The sequence below is a fragment of the Hyla sarda genome, chromosome 1 (genome assembly GCF_029499605.1).
Source record: "Hyla sarda isolate aHylSar1 chromosome 1, aHylSar1.hap1, whole genome shotgun sequence".
NCBI lineage: Eukaryota > Metazoa > Chordata > Amphibia > Anura > Hylidae > Hyla > Hyla sarda.
In genome coordinates, this window is record NC_079189.1 from 54,901,989 (window position 1) to 54,924,275 (window position 22,287).

Consider the following 22,287-nt stretch of genomic DNA (forward strand, 5'->3'; position numbering starts at 1 on the left):
TTTGAAAATAGGTTCCATCACTGGAAAACTCCTGTATGTATAAAAGTTGTTGCAATGATCATCTGGTTGCTGACAAATTCAGCTTTCAAGACAGTTTATTCTGCCAGGGCATCTTGAGGGCAGTTTTGAGCAAAAGATCCCCTATTGAGATCCTAAAGCCCAAATGGTGTATATGGAAAGATGTTGTCAATAGGAGTCAAAAGTTTTAGTTAACAAAAACAAAAAAAATACAAAATATATCTAGAAACAGTCTTTAGTTTCTTAATGTACAAAGTGTACTAAATTTCTAACAGGGTTAATTGCAACGTGTCAGCCCTGATTATAAGAAAATGTATTAATACATGAAAACAGGAGAGTTGTTGACCTTTATTGTAATGCACAGATGTAACATACGAAGCTTCTCATCCCAGACGTGGAAAGAGTCAGATCAGCCCTGAGCCGGCACAGCATGTCGACGATATACATGCAGCTGTTCTCCCAGCAGACTGACATTCCTGTGGTCTGGGGTCTCCAGCTCTTGCCCAGCTGCAGGGAATGTACCACCTATCTACGCATGTTTCCTTACTTCACCTATCACATTGAAGAATTCATTTAAAGGGGAATGGGCCTTCAGGAAGTAGATTTTTTATATTGCTGAAAACATCTGCAATTCTTTCCCATAGGAATAATTTACACAAAACAACAGGAGGTCTTTTTTTCCATCTCCTTGTTTTAGAAAATATTTTTTGACATATTGGAAAGAAAGATATTATGTAAAGGTTACATTTACATTGGGTGATCTATTAAACAAACCTTGGGGGACAGGTACCAAAACTTATACTGATACTGAAGTCCTTTCATTCTGCTTATCAGAAGGGTCCATGACACTCACAATCATACAAAGGATAGCCAACAATGTAAAGTCTTTAATAATTCCTCTAATCATCAGCTAAATTAACCCATTAAAACAACTTTTTTTTCTGTGTTGTTGCCCCGGCACTTGAAGCAGAAGCTGAATGAGACTGTCCAGAGAAAGGAACAACTTGTGTATGGTGTCAAAAAGTATAATATAGAAACTTATCAATATAATGTTATTAACCATAGTGCACAGATCTTCCATAGCAGTTGTGCTATCTAACTTGTAAGCTGTGACATCATGTTATAGGCAAATAATACAAAGAGTTTCTGTCTCTGCTTGCCTTCCCTTCTTGTCTGTTAGGGACAAGACTAGTGATGTTAAGGGGTTAAGCTGGTATGACTGCTCATTACATTTATGACTCATTAGATAAGGCAGCAGGAAGCTGCCTCAGTTACAGTAGTTTGTCAGAACGGGCTTCCTGCTTCCTTATCTAATTAGTCATGAATCTAATAAGGATTAATATAAGCTCCCCTCTTCACATCACTGGTCTCATCATAAGTAGACAGTGGAGAAGGGGGAGGGAACAGGAGCTCTTTGCATTCAGAGACTTTGACGTGTTGTCATGCTTACAAGGGAAACAGCACGGCTGATACAGAAGATCTGTATACTATGCAAAGCAAAAAAAAAAGAAGAGAAAAAAGTTAAATAGCCAGCAAAACTACTTAATACACGGGTGCACACTGCTGTGGCAAATACAAAGAATACAAAAAAGAAGGTTGCATCAGCACTCTTGGTCAAAAGATCAAAAAGTGTACTAAAAGCCTCAATTTTTTGACCAAGAGCGCTGCTGCAGCCTTCCTTTTTGTACATATGTACACAATGGCTAATAACATTATACTAGCAAATTGCTTTATTATATTTTTTTACACCACACACAAGTTGTTTCTTTCCCTCAGACAACCCCTTTTAAGGGAGTTGTCCTAAAAACAATATTATTTTTGGTTAAATCAAGCTCTAAATCCAGAATTTTTTTTTCTATTGACACATTAAATGAATGTCTTATCACCAGATATTTCTGGAATAATATTAATATAGCACCACTTGCTGCTTCTTTACAATAGCTTTACAGTGTTCACTTCAGTAAATGTTGAGGCGGACAAAGATGCTTAGTCCTTCTATAATTTGTTTTTGATGTAATTTGTTTTAAAATAACTAGTTAAATAAAAATGTGTGGAAACATTGTGCATGCTCCTTAAAGGGGTATTCCAGGATTTTTATTTTATTTTATTTGACTATGCTACAGGGGCTGTAAAGTTAGTCTAGCTCATAATATAGTGTTTGTACCTTTGTGTGACGGTTTTCTCACAATTCTTCTGTGATTTTCACCCCAATATTTATTTTTACAGCATACAAAATGTCTGTTGTCTCAGATTTTTCCCAGGTTGCAATGCGTCCGAGACCCGACTCACTAGCCAGCTGATGGCAGGGAGCCTGTCTGCTTCAATGGGTGGAGCGATCGCTTGGTGGGATAGAGATTAATCTGCAACTAATGCAACAGCTGTACGCACCCTGATTGAAAACCACAGGTCTTTTGAATAGATGCAGCTCATTTATGTTTCAATGGGTGGGGTGGCTGATGTGTGGGAGGGAGGAAAATGGAATTGTGGGATTTGTAGTAAAAAAAGAAAAGTCAAACAGGAAATACCAGTTCACAAAAAGCTAGCCACAGTGTTATGGTAATCTCACAACATAGCCATTTATTCCCAAGACAAGGGCAGATCCTTCCTAAGCATGTCCATTATTGTCTGCCAGGTACGTACTAAAATCACCTTATGGTGGATAACCCCTTTAAGTTCAAGTAGATGCTAAACATGCACAATTGCAATGACCTCTTTTGCCAAGCAGAAAAGGCGCTGAAGCTTCAGAGGCATCTCACTCAAGACACCAGGAGAGAGACTTCTTTCCAACAGGTTTCTAACTTTTTGAACATCCCTCGTATGTACTAAGGTGGACACAGTAAAAATATTGAAAATTTTGTAGTACCACTGGCAGAAGCTGTGCCCCATCTCAGCTAGCGATTGGCTGAGCCGGCAGTTTCCACTTCAAAAACGTGAATAATACAGAAGATCAAAGGACCGATTAGAGTCCAACAGGATTTGTAGGGGATCAGTGGTGGGTGAGAATAGCTTTTTTTTCTATTTTTCCCCTGCCCCAGCAGCATATTTTTAAGGCTGAGTTTCCACTTGGGTTTTTTTCTGGCAGCTTTTGGAAAGCTGCCACTGCAGTTTTTGAGCCAAAGCCATAAATGTATTCAAAAGGAATAGAACACATAAAGGAAGGACTTACACTTCTCCTCTATTATGGATCAACTTCTCAAACTTCCAGAAAAAAAACCAAGTGGAAACTTAGCCTAAAGGGGTTCTCCACTATAAGGTGATTTTAGTATGTACCTGGCAGACAGTAATGGACATGCTTAGGAAGGATCTGCCCTTGTCTTGGGGCTATATGGCTATGTTGTGACATTACTATAACACTGTGGCTAGCTTTTTGTGAACTGGTATTTCCTGTTTGACTTTTTTTTTTTTTGCTACAAATCCCACAATTCCATTTTCCTCCCTCCCACACATAAGCCACCCCACCCATTGAAACATAATGAGCTGCATCCATTCAAAAGACCTGTGGTTTTCAATCAGGGTGCCTACAGCTGTTGCATTAGTTGCAGAATGATCTCTCTCCCACCAAGCGATCGCTCCACCCATTGAAGCAGACAAGCTCCTTGTCATCAGCTGACTAGTGAGTCAGGTCTCGGCCGCATTGCAACCTGGGAAAAATCTGAGACAACCATAATTTTGTATGCTGGTAAAAATAAATAGTGGGGTGAAAATCACAGAAGAATTGTGAGAAAACTGTCACACACAGGTACAGACACTATATTATGAACTACATTAACTTTACAGCCCCTGTAGCATAGTCAAATAAAAATAGCTGGAATACCCCTTTAAATGCTGGAATGCACATTTAACTATAAGTCTCAGCCCCCCCAAAACCGCTATTAACCAATACTATATTATTACACAAAATTCATTTATATGAATGGGTGCTGGTCCTTGCAATGTTCGGAAGCCCCATAGAGAATGAATACAATGCTGGTCACATATGTGCGGTATGCTCTGTTCAGTCTGGGGAACATCTTATAATCAGTGGGTGTCTTGGCAGTTGGACCACAATGTATCAGCTAGCTAACACCTTGATTGATAGGGAATACATTTAAATGATGAATTATGTTTTAGTTATGTTTAGTGTTTCCCACCAAGTGTACCTCCAGCTGTTGTAGTTTTGCAATAGCTAAAGGTACACTAGTTGTGAAAAACAGGTATATGCTATGTTTCAAGGGGAGTAGGGTGTCATTTTGGTCACCTTTACAGCTTTCAGTTGTGCATCCTTTTGCTACGATGAATGTATCACTGTAATTAAACATACCAACCATTCTGGAGTTTGGGAAAGCTGAGTGACAACCGCTGTTGTCATTAAATTGGCATCTATATAGGTTATTAGGGATCGACCGATATCGTTTTTTTAGGGCCAAAACCAATAATCTGTGGAGGTTAAGGCCGATAGCCGATAACTTTTATCGATATTCCGGTATAAGTTATCGGCTATTCCCCCCGCCCCCACAGAGGCCGCTGCAGAACAATGATTTAAAGCGGGCACTTTAAATCAATGAACTGCAGCAGCTTTTGCGGTGCCAGAGACCGCCGCCACCACCCGCTTCTCTCCCCCTGCCTGTCCCAGGGTCCTACCTAGTCCAACCACCGCCGCCTACCACCCCCCCTACCTATTCTCTGCCCAGAGACCGCCACCGCCCGCTTCTCTCCCCCTGCCAATCCTTAGTCCAACCACTGCCACTGCCCCATTGCCTCCCCCATTCCTGGTTCTATAATTACCTGTTCCCGGGGCCAGTGGTCCGCGCTACTTCTGGCTCCGGCGGCTTCCTGAGCTGTCACTGTGCGCACTGACGGTGATGTCGCGTTGAGGACGTCACTCGTCATTGTGCAGCACACAGTGTAACACAGGATGCCGCAGGAGCCAGAAGTAGCACAGAACCAGGGCCCCCGGAACAGGTAATTATAAAACCGGGGATGGGGGAGGCAATGGGGCAGCGGCGGTGGCAGTCTCTGGCCAGGGCGGTGGGAGGTGCCCTGCGGTGCGGGGGGGGGGATGCGGTGCGGGGGTGGGGCATTATCGGATTATCGGCATGGTAATTGCCAATACCGATAATGTCCAAAATCGTGAATATAAGCCGATAATATCGGCCAAACCGACAATCGGTCGATCCCTATAGGTTATCCCCAGTTTTCCCAGAAACGCCATGTTCACATGGCTCAAAATGTGCAGAATCATGGGCGGACATTCCGCACATTTGCACTGTGTGGTGGGCACTAGGACTGCTCGGAATTGTTCTGTCTCATTGACGATAATGCTTTTTTGAGTGGAATCCGCAGAAAGAATAGACAAGATTATTCTTTCTGCAGACACCGGAATCAGGATTTTTCTGCTGTGGAAATTCCACCATGTGCACAGTGCAGCAGAATCCCATTGAAATCAATGGGACTCAGCGGAATGTCTGTGCAGAATGTCTGCTGCAGCGGAATGTCCATGTGGAAAATTCTGGCGGAATTCCACACTGACATTTCTCCATGGAACAGGTATGGTCTGCTGATTCTTACCGTATTCTATTTTCAGACAAATTTTTCAGCTTTCACCCGAGCCCGATAATAAGCCGGGGCCGCGGATGGATTAACTGAATCAGAATGTTCCTCCGACTTCCCTGCCGCATAAAAGATGAAGAGGTGATTAATTAAATTAGCATTCCTGCATTTAATCTCAAGTACAGCAAATGACCTACATAGCTAAGATAAAAGGCGCATTACATTACCAGCTCCTTGTGCCTGTTGCTTAAAGGGGTTATCCGGCCTTTTAATACTGATGGTCTAACCCCAAGATGGGCCATCCATGTCCGATCAGAAGGGGTCTGACTGCCGGCAAAACAATTGTAGCAAAAATTTATGCCAGTTCATAGCATGATGTTGCGTTAGACAGCCATAGATGTGACAAATTTATTAACAGGATTGCACTTCTTAATAAATGAGGTGCCTCTTGCTCCAATGAACTTTATCTTAACACCAGCATTTCTTATGTGCTAATATATCCCCCGGTCCCGTATAACTCAATCCAGAGTTGCCTTTCAGAAGTCTGAGAAAGCTGAACAGAATTGAGCATACTGTTCCTATTGGTAAATTCAACCCTGGATGGTCGACTATGTTATATAACTTGGGCAGCCCATTTATTTTAGTGAGTAAAGTGTAATGCTTAAAGGGGTAGTCCAGTATCATAACATTGTATTTAAAAAAAAAAACTATCGCACCAACACATATAACTTACTAATATAGTGTTATCACAAATTGTACTGACTTCAGTGTGCTTTTGCTTGACTCGCAACTGACAGAAAGTTGTGTAATCCTTTCATTGTCAGTGTGGTGTTGTCTCCACTCTCCAGTTACCTGGCTTCTCCCTCTTTCCCAAGATGATGCATCATCCTCTGCTGTCTCAAGAGGGGCAGCTGAACCTTGTCTGAGCTTTAGTCCTGCCCCCTGCGAGATGTCACCACTTCTAACCAGCCCCTACAGCTCTGTACATCACCATCTATACATGTATACCTTTATTGGGACATTTAGGGAGAAAGAGGTGTTGTTACAGCATGCTGCCTTGTGCTGGGCAGTGCCACAGGCAGAGGAGCAGACAGGGAATGAATATGGCAGCTATTGCAAATGTACTAAATGGGGAGATAGTTTTTTTGTGTTATGCAATGTTCTGGAGCATCTCTGGAAAGCAGGACTACAGACCCACAAAACAAATAATTTTTTTGATTTTATTTAGTGTTGAATATTCGAAATGCAAATTTTTACCGCGAATAACGGCACTTCGTGATTTTGCAAATATTTAGAATATAGTGATATATATTCATAATGACGAATATTCATTTTTTTATGCGAATATTTATGGGGCTATTGGAACTTCCAGACTGGACACTGATCCCTTCCTTCTTTTAGGTGAAAGATATAATTACGCACTATGCGAATTTCATTCCGAATTTTCGCATGGAAAAAAAAAAAGAGAAAGAACATAGCAAATATGCTAATTTAGCGAACATAGGATGAATATTCGTCCATATAATGGCAAAATATCGGGAATTCGAATATCGCCCCTGCCGCTCATTACTAGTTTTATTATTAGGACAGAAAGCTATGATCATGACATTTTTTGATTTTTCAGAGGGTGGGTAACCCTTGGACTTCCAGTTCAGCCTTATTCAAGTGAGGTCCAACTGCAATACCAGACACATCTCATGGGCAAGAGCAGCACTGTCTAAAGGAAAAAACTGAGCATTTTCTTTAAAGGGGTACTACCGTGGAAAACTTTTTTTTTTTTTTTTAAGTCAACTGGTGCCAGAAAGTTAAACAGATTTGTAAATCTCTTCTATTAAAAAATCTTAATCCTTCCAGTACTTTTTAGGGGCTGTATACTAAAGAGAAATCCAGAAAAGAAATGCATTTCCTGTGATGTCCTGACCACAGTGCTCTGTTGCTGACCTCTGCTGTCCATTTTAGGAACTGGAGAAAATCCCCATAGCAAACATATGCTTCTCTGGACAGTTCCTAAAATGGACAGCAGAGGTCAGCAGAGAGCACTGTGGTCGGGAGATCACAGGAAATGCATTTCTTTTTGGATTTCTCTTTAGTGTACAGCCCCTAAAAAGTACTGTAATGATTAAGATTTTTTAATAGAAGTGATTTACAAATCTGTTTAACTTTCTGGCACCAATTTCCACGGTAGTACCCCTTTAATCCCCTTTAACAATGACCATTTGTCTGTCTACAGATTGCAGGATTCTCCTTATTCCAGAGGTTCTGCTCATAATGGGATCTGCTTTGTCTGAAAATTACAGTCCAGGAAATGTCTTGTAAGAACACTGTCATTTCTGACGTTTTTACAGGAAATGAACACCAAATGGGTTATATACGTAACGTGTGATTTTCTTCTGCAAATGAGGCTACTAAATGTACCATATGATTTTCTTCATAGTTAATATGCATACAATGTGCTTCCTACTTCACAAGTAATATACAGAATGCATCCGCTCTTGTAATTTACATAATAGGCTCTCCATGTAAAGGCTATTTTCTTCAGGATATTACAGTGATGGTAACAAAGGTAGATAGATAGATATGGGGATAGGCAGACAGCTACTGACTACTGACTAGGCCTTGAGAAAGGTAATTACCTAAACATATCACGGTTATTTTCTACTATTTTAAGGCTCACTCTTTTTTAACATGATCTAAATAAAACTGATGTTTTTTTTTAACTATTCCCCATGCTGGAGTTGGAGTGCCGCGATTTTTTCCTACATGGAGTCGTCACCATTTGAACTACCGGCTACATTGCCCAGAGGACCTGACTGGCTAGAAGTCCTTGGAGGAGGTCGATCATCAGTAAAGACAAGGAGGAGAAAGGAATCGGAAGCTGGATCGCGCTGTGACAGCGCGATCCAGCTTCCGATTCCTTTCTCCACCTTGTCTTCATTGTTTGCACGCTCTGTGCCGAGCGTGGGAAGCCGCTGCAGTCGTTTGGATATATACACCCTTTCGAGCGTTGTGCCTCTCCAGCGCCTATCACTCTATTACCTCCACATCGATTCCACCATTGATTCCACACAGGGAGCGCTCCGTGTTCTTTTGATTTTTGATCATCAGTAAGGGTGAGTGGACTTTTTCCGCTATTATTCTACTTACAATGAGTATCAGCTGCTGATTGCATCCGTCACCCGCCATACATGGAGCAGGCTAAGCTTCTGGGCCTCCTCCATATTCCCTGAACACACAACGTCCTCTTTAAATGTATGACTTGTGTCCCCAAGTAGTTAAAAGTCACTATGCAGGTCAACTTCTTAGGGTAGGTGCACTCTAAAAAATTCAGTTAGGAAAAATCCTCGCTGACTTCTCTGTGGATCCAAGATCTTCCTGCTACATGGTATATGGAGCAGAAATGATTGGAATTGGCGCCTTTGTCCACGGCAATTTGCCACTGATATAAGTGCAGTCCCATTGACAAACAGGACTTCTCTGGTTGCTTCTGGCAGAAGATTGAACATGTTTAATCTGAGGAATACTCAGTACAGTCAATAGGACTGTGATGTAAAGACAATTTTACCTGTGCAAATCCGTATGTAAAATCGGCAGAAATTCAGTCCTGTGTATATTCAGCCTTAAGTGAGTTTGAAACTTTTATTACTTTACGTTTAGAACATGATGTTATTGCTGATGTAAGTAGAAATATTTGCATGCAAAGGGGAATCTCTCCCTACACTTTAATTTTCACCTGCAGTAAATCATCCGATCATAAATCACAGCAGAGACCAAGACTGGCAACAACTTACATTTTTTTTTTATAATTACATTGCTTCCTGCAAGAGTAAGTTACACAGAAAGTTTAGGAAGATAAGTACCACTGCCTGTGCACACCTCCTACACGGAAGAGCCGGGGCACCGTACAAGAGATCGCAGGGGATCCCAGCAGTCGGACCCCCCGTGATCAAACACTTATCCCCTATCCTACAGATCTCTTTTAAATGTCATACTGTACACCGATGGGCTCCAATCTATTGACCTCCCGTTACCAGACTACAACTCCCTGCATGCTGAAATTTGTAGTTGTGCAACAGCTAGTAGTCCACAGTTAGGGGACCTCTGCCGTAAATAAAAAATGTGGCAAATTTTCGTACGCATAGACAAAACAGTAGACAAAACAGTCCAAGGATGCATTCTTAGGTGTACGTTCACACGAGTGGATCTCCAGCACGTATTACGCTGCGGATCCGCCGCTGAAGGACCGCTGTATGCTGCATTTACAGATGCCTGCTTGGAGTGGCAGTACGCACTGAAGCGATGTGTCAGAGAGGCGTATTGCCGCTCCGAGCAGGCACCTGTAAAGGCAGCATACAGCAGTCCTTCAGCGTCGGATCTGCAGCGTTATACGCGCTGGGGATCTGCTCGTGTGAACGTACAATATAAAATGTATTTCCCTCAGTGGATATATAGGATGGGGAGGATATGATTCTGAGCTTCAAGGGAAAGGGACCAATGGAAATAGTGATAATACGTGCAAAACACTCTGGAATACATTGGTGCTATAAAACACCAATTTTTATATAGAAGTTTATATATAGTATTCATATTATGAAAAGCAACTTTATTAGTTAGTGTATGTTCACACTATGGAATCTTTCCTCGGAATTCCACTCAGGAATCGGACATGTTGCTGCACTTGGTGTCATAATGGTGTCATAATGTGTGAATAGCCATTCTGTTGACCCAATCACACTACTGAATTTTAGCGGCAGAAATACACAAGGACTGCATTGTTATCAAAGGTGATGGCGCAGGATTTTGGCGCTGGCCATTAAGGCGGAATCTACTACCCAGAATATCACTGGCCAAAGATTCAGCAGAGTGAAATAACCCTACAGGGTGGGTGTCCAATGAGCAGGTAGACTTTTCTCTGTGTAGGTTCTCTGATTTTGGCTTATAAATACTGGTACAAAATATTTAGGATTGACACTACAGTTTTCCAGACTATATTTGGTGCACCAAACAGTACACACACTAGAGGTGTAAGGAGGTAGTTACAGATGGGGCTGCAGAGACCAGTTTTTTGGGTGCTAAGTGCAAAGGAAGGAAGGGGGGTGCTGCAAAAAAAACAACAACATTTATGTGGTCATTACATTTTTCTACAGGTCTTTAAAAATGAACTGACTTTATGTCCAGGATGAAGCAAAGCCTAGCCCCAAATTCAGTCCTGAATAATTTTTTGAATGTCTTTACTGGAGTCACACCTGAAACAAAGCTCCAAATCCCCTTCATAAACTTAGAGATATATGATCAAATTCTAGTTACTGCAGCTACCACTAGAAAAAACTAGCAGTTTCCTCCTGCATACTGTTAAACTCAATAATAAAGCAGTATGCAGTGATCTCTTCAGCTCCCCCTTGAGGAGGCTGCAGGCATCCAGAATCCAGACATGATTTCCATCCATGTCTATGCAGGCAATTTGGAGCCATGTATCAGAAGACGTGAGCTCCCCTGTCTATACTAATAGATTAAGTCATCAATCAACAACTATTCTTTAATAATTTCATACAGAGAAAATGATTTAAAAAACATATGGAACTACTGTATTTCGTAATTGGAGAATGATCAATAGGGGTAAATGTAATTCATCCAAGCTGTGATGTATTTCTAGCACGACACAGAATTGTAGATTTAATAAAACGCTGATTAAAATTTCTGCCTTGCAGCGCTGGCATCATGGTTTGATTATGATGGCGGTACCATCTGCAGTGAGACTGTATTGTTGATACTATGAAGCAGAAGGTTAGCATTGGATTACAATAGTCACATGGAACCAGCACTTGTATAGAAGAACATTGCTGTACCGCATGACTAAGGTGGAATATCCACACCTCTGCACTATTAAGCAGATACCAATCTTAGGAATAGGTGAGTGCACCCCAAAACGTATCATTGGTCCATTTATTCTTTTATAGTACTTCAAATAAATGAGTCCACTGTGGATTTGAACATTACTCCTTGGAATCCATTTTTATTGGAATAAGCAGCATCTGACACCAGAAGATTCTTCCTTCTTCACCTCTGTACACCTCACTACCGCCGCTGGCCCGCCTTTCTACCTAAACCTTGTGGGGCAAAGAAAAGCAACATGTGTAATTTATATATTATTGTTGCTTTTTCTTTCCCAAGGTTTAGGTAGGAAGAACGGGCAACGCCAGGTACTCATTTAGTCTATAATTTAATCAAATCCATTTCAGGAAATACAACAGCTAAGTGACATCTGATACTTCTCTTCATGTCTCCAATATGGCTGCTTCACCAGACAGATAATCTCTTTAGGAGACTGGGTAGGCTATGGGAAGTAATCTGTACCCACCACCATGAATTGGCTGCCTTCCAGCTTTCCCGGAAAAGAAAAGCAACCATATTGTAGCTATTTAGGAAACTGGGAAAGCTGGGGGGCATGCAGTATGAAGCCCCAGAAGAGAGAGGCTGCTTGTTTTCTCTGCAATACTCACAGCAGCACTGTCATGTCCTCTTCTTGCCCCTGCACTGATGCCTTTTCTACCCTTGCTTCTCCCTGTCCCTCTCCCTGCACCCGCACTAATTATTCTCTTCACCAACCTGAAATTTGTAGCATGCATGCAACTTTTTTTTATTTACTGTGTATTATAAGGCTAGTTCCACAGTGTATGTTAGCCAAGTTCTGATAAGGTCACATCATCCCTTACTCTAGGTTGGTGTTTCCAAACTTGCGTGCCTCTAGCGGTTGCAAAACTACAACTTCCAGCATGCTGGAAGTTGCAGTTTTGTAACAGCTAGAGGCACGCTAGTTTGGAAACCCTGCTTTAGGTTACCTGCTCTATGAATGGATACAGACTCCCGAGACCAACGATGTTAAGGGGTTAATATGGTATTACTGCTCATTCATATGATAAGCCATTAGATAAGGCAGAAGAAAGCCTTTCTCAGTCACAGTAGTTTCCCTCAGAACAGGATCCCTACTGCCTTATCTAATGAGTCATACATCTAATGAGGAGTAATATGTAAGTTCCCCCTTAACATCACTGGTTTCATCCCCAGCAGACAGGAGTGGAAGGTGGAGGAGGAATGGGAGTTCTTGCATTCACAACCTGTGACATCCTGTGCATTCAAAGAGTGGCCTGGCATGCTAAGAGTTGTACTTTTGCAACAGTTGGCTGAACACTGTTTGGAAAACAATGCTTTAGGTTACCTGCTCTATGCCTGGATATAGGCTCCTGTTTCTTTGTACAGATCTGACAACACCAGACAATTATTTACCTCCCATCGACTTCCTTTGCTCGCTCCTTATCTTTGCACAGTCAGATATATGGTTCTCATGCTTTTCTTATTACTATGGTTTAGGTGGACATGTATGACTGGATCAAGAAGAACCTTTCCTTTTCTCCATCTTAATGGACAGGTACATTGTCAGCTTCCTATCCCGCGCTTATCTAGCCATAAAGGATTGTGATTGTCAGAGATGACTTCTCCCTGACAGCCATACACTTGCTGCAAGATAATGGCTTTTCAACACACAGTTTTGTGCCTTAAAAATACAACCTGTCAGCAGTTTAGAAGCAAGCAAGTTACAGGGAAAGATGAAAAAGACAGGTTATTGGTCGGAGCAAAAATATCCTGCAATATACATGAGAAAGAGATGAAAAACCATGTACATTATCCACTTCAGATGCTGGGGACGGGTGTGTTCTCAATTGTCTTAGACCTGAATCGTTGTCACAAATGTAGGTTCTGTTAAATCCAATCTGTTGGCCCCCAGTCAAAAAAAATTTACTTAAACCAAAGTCAGTCCCATGAGCCATTTACCTTGCCCTCCTTTTACTTCGGCTGAGGCATATACACTCACTGGCCATTTTATTAGGTAAAACTGTTCAATCAGTGCATTTAGGCATGTAGACCTGGCCAAGGCAACTTGCTGAAGTTCAAACTGAGCTTTGAAATGGGAAAGAAAGGGAATGTAATTGATTTTGAACTTGGAATGGTTGTTGGTGGTATGGCTGATCTACTGGGATTTTCACTCTCAACCATCTCTAGGGTTTAGAGAGGATGGTCCAAAAAAGAAAAAATATTCTCAGTTGTATGAACGGAAATGCCTTGTTGATGTCAGAGGGCAGGAAGGCAACAGTAACTCAAATAACCACCCAACAACCAAGGTATACTGAATACCATCTTTGAACACATCGAACCTGGAAGCAGATGGACTGCAGCAGAAAACCACACCCGATGCCACTGGTGTCACCTAACAACAGGAAACTGAGGCTACAGTTCTAAGAGACTCACCAAAATTGGACAATTAAAGACTGGAAAAACATTGCTTGGTCTGATAAGACTCGATTCCAGCTGCCACATTCAGATGACAAGGTCATATTCTGGCATAACAACATGAAAGCATGAATCCATCCTGCCTTGTATCTATGGTTCAAGCTGCTGCTGGTGTAACAGTGTGGAGGAAATTTTCTTGGCACACTTTAGGCCCCTAAGCACCGGGCCCCCTAAGAACTGAGCATTGTTTAAATGTGGCAGTCTACCTGAGTATTGTCGCTAACCATGTGAATCTCTTTATGACCACAGTGAACCCATCTTTTGATGCAGGATAATGCACCATGTCACAAAGCTCACATGATCTCCTACATGACAATGAGGTCAGTGTACCCTAATGGCCTCCACAGTCACCATATCCTAATAAAATAGATCACCTCTGAGATGTGGTGGAATGGAAGATGCACATCATGGATGTGCAGCCAACAAACCTGTGTGATGTCATCATGTCCATATGGATCAACATCTCTGAGGAATGTTTCCAGCGCCTTGTAGAAAGTATGCCATGAAGAATGAAGGCATTTCTGGAGGCAGAAAGAGGTCCAACCTAGTATTAGCAAGCTGCACCTAATAAAATTGTGAATAAGTAAACACAACAGATGGATTGCATTAATAATGGCATACAAGTGAAAAATGTTGCCCTTTACCAACATTGGTAAAATTGGTCTCCGTCGGGACAAGTTTGGTGCTGACTAACCAGGGCACTGAGTGTTAGGTACCCTCTCCTACTCCATTTGTAACTCTCTTATGGAAGTGTGGACAAGCATTAATATATCCCTGGGGGGAGACAAAAGGGGCAAGACAGGAGCAAGGTCGGGATCTGAAAAATAATAATAAACACAGGTGGGAAGCAAACTGTGTGCACCTTAAGATCAATGGGAAGCACTCAAGGCACCTAAATGGGGCCATGCACATGGAGCACGATGCCACCGGCAGAAACCAGGAATGAAGCAGTGTGTGATAACATGCCCAATGTTCAGCATTATTCAGGATTACAAGCTAAAGGAATGAGAGCTTGTAAAGGGTAAATGTGTCAATCAGTAGGGCAAGAAATTAAAGAACAAGCGCTCCATAGGGTAATACTGATGATACCCGTGTGAGAGAAGGAATGAATGACTGCCCCCCCTGGGTGGTTGTGTAGATTCATACACAACAATGATGAGCTTGTCTGCTGCCCTCCCGTAGAAGATAACAAGTCAATGGAAAAGGTAGGCTTCCATGCAGAAAACTGTCTCACACCGCTAACCGACCAAGGCACATATGGAGGATAAAAGTGGACTTTAATGACCAAGATGCAATGCGTTTCGCTGCGCATGCGCAGCGAAACGTATTGCACCTTGGTCATTAAAGTCCACTTTTATCCTCCATACGTGTCTTGGTCGGTCAGCGCTGTGTGAGCCGGTTTTCTGCATTGAAGCCTACCTTTTCCAATCACTAGGGCAAGGCATTGGAGGCTTATTTTCTCTTTAACTAGACAGCCAGGCCTGATGTCATCGGCAGGTGAGAGTTGCCTGGCAAGACAATGTCTTTGGTCAAAGGGAGGAAGAGAACGGCTACAGCTTAGACTGAGATTAGAGGAAGACTGAACCATGGCCACTAGCCCGGATGTCATGCTGGAAGCAGATAAGGTAGGTAACACTTAGAAGGGGAACCTCCACAGATGCCACATTGTTTGCGACAACCGGTTATGTGCTCTAGCTAATTAAGATTTCTAACCTGGGGTCCTTTATACAATGTTGGGAACTGAATTCCAGTTGACAACTGCTGCATCGTTTTGTACCTCCAGTCATCGTTGTGGTTCCTGGAGGCTTCTGCCTGCCTTGCCGGCCTAGATTGATAGATCTATCTCTATAACTGGGAGACAGAACTATCAATGGGGCAGGCAGAAGCCACCAGGGGGCACTCTGATGACTGGTTATTTAGGCATTATGATATTGATTACAGGTTCCCTTTAAGTGCTTCTAGGTGAAAATACACAATATATTGGTATAAGGAGTCTCTACAGATGTTCTGTGTAATACAATCTGCCAATGTAATGTGCCATCATGATTTAGGGTCAGTAAAACCATCTTCTAAGCCAACTCAATATGAAGATGGAGTGCGCAAGAGACATCTCTCTAATATACTACACATCTGAGCTCAGGGGTTTGTACAAAAAGTGTCTATAAATGTTTTAAATATCAAATCAATGACTTTGATATACTTGCCTATACAAGCCTTCTTAGCTTCTCCATGTTAAGATGAGCCCCTACCAGATCAATCACCTCGTACAGGATAAATATTGCATTGACCTATTTTTAACCTTCCTTCACCTCATCAATATTGCACCAGTGATTTGTTTGATGTACATTGCATATGGCGAAGTTTAACAAGGTTGGGACAAATGCATGTATTGTGTTTTATGTATAATATTGAGCACTTCGTCACAACATGTCGATCAATAAAAGACATAAATTTCAGACAGGCATAAACAAATGAGATGAGAATTCAGTCATGTCACATCGCAATATCCCAGTGTAAATAAAGGCCCAGCATTTACCAAGTACATTTAGGAATAAGGAGCTTTATTGCATATCCTTCAAATCAAACAGGACGCGTTTTGGCGGTAGCCGAAACGCGTCCTGTTTGATTTGAAAGATATGCAATAAAGCTACTTATTCCGAAATTTACTTGGTGAGTGCTAGGACTTTATTTACACTTTTTCTGAACCTCATCTACCACATGCACCACCCCCAACGGTAGTGTCGACCAACTTATAGACTATTGCAGTATCCCAGACTGAAAGGTCAGTCTGTACGAATACACCCATTGACTTAATGTAAATAGTTGTTTTCTGCGCATTTACCGTTCTCTTTTATAATCTATGAAAATATGTTTCATATTGTATTCTTATAGCGCTATACTATATGTGTCCGGTATTGAGTTGACTAACTTTACGCACTTCAAGTTTAGATATCATTTCCTTCTAACTATCTATATTCAGAAGGTTATTTATGTTCAGAACCTTCTGGCTTCATTATTAAAGGAAAGCAGTCATTTGTTCACCCACACTAAACCCAATGCACTGGGTTATAGTGTGGGTGAACAGGAGGCCGATGAGGGGTTGATGGGCTAACTATGTACCTGCACTCTGGAGATCTGTCCCTCTGAAGATCTTCTTCCATCTTCAGTGAATTGTGCGCTGGAGGCGAGCCCGCTAGCTCAATCTGAATATTCATTGCCGCGGGTCATGTGAACGCGGTACCGACTGAGCGCTCACGTGACACGTGACAATGAATATTCAAATTGAGCCAGAGGGCTCGCCTCCAGCACGCAATTCTCTAAAGATGGAAGAAGATCTTCGGAGGGACAGATCTCCGGAGTGCAGGTACATAGTTTGCCCATCAACCCCTCATCCCTCTCCTGTTCAGCCACACTGTAATCCAGTGTATTGGGTTTAGTGTGGATGAACAGATGACTGTTTTCCTTTAAAGCTGTTTTCTACTGAGTTGACTATGTAGCATAGAATAAAGAGCATGGAGTATCAAGAATAAGGTAAGGCAAGAGAGACAGAGAACGAGTACTAAGGAGTTGCTTGTAAAGGACTAACTTCGGAGGGAGCTTCAGTAACCACCCAGCTGTCTGCTGGTAAGTTCGCGAGGAAGACCAGCTCTCCTAGTCTAAGAGAGTAAATTTTATCAAGGACCTCCTTGCAATTTAAAACCTTTGTAGACCTCCAGTTGGGTTTGGACCTTTTCTAACACTGGGAGCCAAATGGCGTGAATTCTGTCACCTCAGCAACTTCTAACATCTCAGGGAATAGCTCAGAACACCTACGGACTTTGGAAGCGTTATGTGTCCACCACCTTATACAACCTGTTGTGGTTTTCTACTTGTTGGATCTGAAAAGTGTTTAAGGACTTTGCATCCACATAAGTGAAAGATTTTAAGAGTAAAGTTACACCTTGTTCTGGCTTTGTTTTACCATCTGACGGTGTCCCAGCTACTGCAGAACTTGCTTAATACCAATGGTACCACCAGCCAGGTGCTGCGTCTAAGTGTACCCAGAGAAATCAAGGATTTTTGATCACTCAAATACCTGTACAGACCCCCTATTGTCATTGGTGTACCACATGGATGTCTCCAGGGTCTAAATACCACTCCAGTTACCTTGACCTAAGCATGCTGTCGGATGGAACTACAGGGCCCAGTGGGCCATGGGAATAGTATCTGTAAACCCTTGAAACAGTTTCATACAAAGGATTCAAAGGCTGAAGCTCAGTGCTGTAACAACATTCTGCATTAAATGTATATAACCATAGTCAGTAATAGCACATCATTATCTAATGCACAGGTAGCGTCAGGTTCAGTGATGTTACAACAGAACACAATGCTTAGAGAGTGAAAACGTAAAAGTGCACCAGATGCAAAAATGCATGGTTTAGGCCAAGTGTTAGTTGGCTTATTTTATGCCAAAGGGTTTTGCCAAAATGTTAGCACATTTTTGGCACAATCCAACTCATGCCTGCTTATTTTCTGATGTCATGCCTCCTGTTGAGTGAGTCTCATTTTGGTATGCTTTTTTAGAGCATGAAATTTTGGATTGCTGTAGACTATTCTAGCACATTTGGAACCATAGTTCTCATGTACCAATGTATAAATGAACATAGGGCCATGGTCAATAACATTATAACACTGTGCAATGCCTATAAACTGCATGTACACTGTACCAAGGTCAGTGATGTCACAATACATATACGGTGTTGAGGTCAATCAGATCATACCATATAATGCAAACATAAAGTCAGGTTAGGTGATGTCACGGTTTCATAGATCACATACACAACAGAAGTCATTTATTACTGTAAAACATTACACAATAAATACATAGGGTCAGGTTAAGTTATATTATGTTATCTAGCGTATACAAAGAGTCAGGTTCAGGTAATGCCACAACTTGATAGAATGCATACATGACACAGGACAATAAATACTGCAGGTACCTTTTGATCCTTAACAAAGCCCCGGCGCAGATGCAAACATAGCCTAAGTAATGTCTCCCCTTCACAGAATGCAAAAACAACAGCAAGCTAAGTGATATTACAACATCGTATAATGCAAACTCCAGGACTCGTTAAGGGATGATACAACATTGTAGGTAAGACCTAAATACAATGGATTTTGGAAAGTTTTCACACCCTTTAACATTTAAAAAAAAAAAAAAAAATCAAGTTTCTTCCATCATTTTTCACACATTGCCCCATAATGACCAAGTGAAAACAGAATGTTACAAATCTTTGCTAATTTATTGAAAAGAAAAAACAGAAAAATATTGCAATAATATAAGTATTCAGACCTTTTAGTCAGGACTAAATGCACCTGTGGCAGTGATTTCAGCCTTCAATCCTTTTGGGTATGATGCCACAAGGTCTGCACACAGGGCTGGATTGGCCTATCAGGAAAACCCCTGGTAGTCCTCCCATTCTTTGGGCCAGTGGTGACTGGTCCACCGCCAGGGCCGGATTTATCCTTTTAAGGCCCTCGTACCACCAATTTTAAGCCTGCCGACAGTAGCTGCCCATCCAGAGGCCTCCGGGTGGCTGCACTTGCATCCCTATGCTACGGCCAAAGACTAGCTTATACCTGCAACCTATGAGAAAGCGGAAGCGCGCATTAATGACATCAAAGGTCAGACACTGACAGCGCAATGTATTCATGTACATTGTGTCGCATTTCCGCTATCTCAAAGACTGCAGGTATAAACCAGCCTGTGGTGTGTGTGAAGACTGCAGAAAAGAAAGAAGAGGACCAGAGGAATGCATCCTGGGAAACTTTTTAGGTGAGTATGAGGTTGTTGTTTTTTTTTTGTTTTTTTTAGAACTGAGGGGAGCATATACAGTATAATAATGTTTTGAGAGGATTTACTGATTGAAGGGGCCTAACTAATATATGTGGGCACAGATTTGGGCATACCTACTATATGAAGGAGTATTGAGGCCTAACTACCATCCAGAGTTGGAAATAGCCTATATATGGGCCAGTATATATGCTTAACTAATAAATGGGGGACAAAGAGTTGGGCTTAGCAAATATATAGGGGCACAGTGGGGCCTAACTACTATCTAGGGGCACATAGGTGGGCCTAACTACTATGTAGGGGCACAGAAAGGCCTGGCTACAATTAGTGTCATGGCATAGTAGCAAAGCAAAGGGGCTGAATTCTTAAATCCATGTGAAATTAAATTTTTTTCTTTGTAATAAATTTGCAAACATTTCTTAAATTTTGTTTTCACATTATCATTATGGGGTATTGAGTGCAGAATAATGGGGGAAAACTTGATTTTTTAAATTCTAATTCAAATCCTTAACATACCAATTGTGAAAACAGTTAAGGGTCTGAAGACTTTCCAAATGCATCGTAAGGCCAACTTTAGTGATGTAAAAGTACGAAACAATGCTCATATAAAACTAGTCCCAGTGATGTGACATTTTGGAGTGACTTCATTAGTTTAGGTCAGTTTTGTCACAAGATAACATAAGCCACCCAGAAAACAAGATTCTCAGATGTCACAAAATCATAGAAGCCTAACTAAACCAAACGTAAATAATATTACAGCATTAACTAAGGCCACATCTTATGCCACAACATCATACAACATGTACATACAATACTGATCCTAAATTTATCCCGTAGATTAACGGTATATGAACAACTACCGGACACACAAGGACGAGGCTATAAAAACGGTTATAGATTTGACAACCCATAAACATATGGTTCGAAATAAAGAGATCTACAACATGTGCCTCATTGTATTACACATTACACAGACATCTACTTAAAATGTTAAGAGAATGTTCTGTGGCACTGTACTCCAATAAATAAATCAAAGTATTGAAAATAGTCATCATATTGTAACATTAAAGGGGTAATGCAGCCAAAATTAACTTATCCTCTATACACAGGATAGAGGATAAGCAGCTGATCTTAGGGGGTCCGACCGTGGGACCCCCTGTAATCTCCGGTACGGGCTCCGGCTCTGAGTGAGCTCCATTGATTTCTACGGGTGCTCCGAAGAGACCCGTGTCCAGCACTCGGGCATCATCGGAGCTCCTATAGAAATTAATTGAGCGTGTAGACGACACACGCTCCTCACTGAGCAAGGCAGATCCCCTTCTAGTGATCGCTGGGGGTCCCAGCAATCAGCTACTTATCCCCTATCCTATGGATAAGGGGATAAGTAAATTTTGGCCGCAGTACCCCTTTAACATCAGTAACGGAAATGAGAAGTATAATAATATTGCAGTTTTTCTTACCTTCTTCTTGTTGCTGGGGCAGATGTAGAATTTGTCAATCACTGTAGTGACTCCAGGCTGCAGGTTTAGCTTTGTGTATGTAGTTCCAAAATCTGAGGACCTGGTTATATAAAGCAATGAGATATGGTCAACTAAAAGTCCCATTAAGATCTGAGCAAATACAGCATTAAAACTACCAATACAACATCATATACTGTACATGCCTACATAGGGTAAGACCAGAGGGTTATATTGTATTGTACAGTACATAAAATAGCACCTGGTGCAGTCAATGGGGCCTCCAGGTCCCATGCTGATAAGTTTTAGTTCGCTGGTTCTCCGACCACTGGGACTCCAACGATCTTATGTACAGGGCCCCGGATCTCCCCGGGAGTGGCACGTCACGACCCCCGCACGTAGCAATGGCTGCCATGCTCCCTCCATATATCTCTATGAGGGAGGCGTTCGTCTATCTTCGGCTCTCCCATAGAGATTTATGGAGGGGGCATGGCGGCCCCTGCTCCGGGCAAGGGTCATGACTTCTCCTTTAATAAATTGAACGCCTTGTCATATTACTCATGTATGCTTGCATTCAGGGGAGAATAAATCTACAGTAAAGCATAAAAGTACAAAGGCACCATAGAGCGACTTATAGAGAGAGATTCATTATAACCTGTGTAGAGGAAAAGTCGACCAGTTGCCCATAGCAACCAGATCGCTTCTTTCATTTTTGAAAAGGTCTCTGAAAAATGAAAGAAAGGATCTGATTGGTTGCTATGGGCAACTGGTCAACTTTTCTTCAGCACAGGTCCTGATGAATCTCCCCCTTTAGGGGGAGATTCATCAGGACCTGTGCTGAAGAAAAGTCGACCAGTTGCCCATAGCAACTAGAGATGAGCAAACTTACAGTAAATTCGATTCGTCACGAACTTCTCGGCTCGGCGGTTGCTGACTTTTCCTGCATAAATTAGTTCAGCTTTCTGGTGCTCCGGTGGGCTGGAATAGGTGGATACAGTCCTAGGAAAGAGTCTCCTAGGACTGTATCCACCTTTTTCCAGCCCACCGGAGCACCGGAAAGCTGAACTAATTTATGCAGGAAAAGCCATCAACTGCCGAGCCGAGAAG

At 41.9% G+C, this 22,287-nt stretch overlaps 1 protein-coding gene across 3 annotated transcripts in view; it reads right to left on the minus strand.

Annotated features, from left to right (window-relative positions):
* Positions 1 to 22,287, minus strand: part of SORCS2 (sortilin related VPS10 domain containing receptor 2) — a 1,056,376-nt gene that overhangs the window by 425,561 nt on the left and 608,528 nt on the right. For 2 of the 3 annotated variants that reach the window (XM_056555055.1, XM_056555057.1), the window contains exon 3: positions 21,184 to 21,283. In XM_056555055.1, the coding sequence (XP_056411030.1) occupies positions 21,184 to 21,283 (100 nt within the window). Of the gene's footprint in view, positions 1 to 21,183; positions 21,284 to 21,835; positions 21,890 to 22,287 lie in introns of those variants that run through there. The other variant, XM_056555056.1, reaches the window with a different exon arrangement.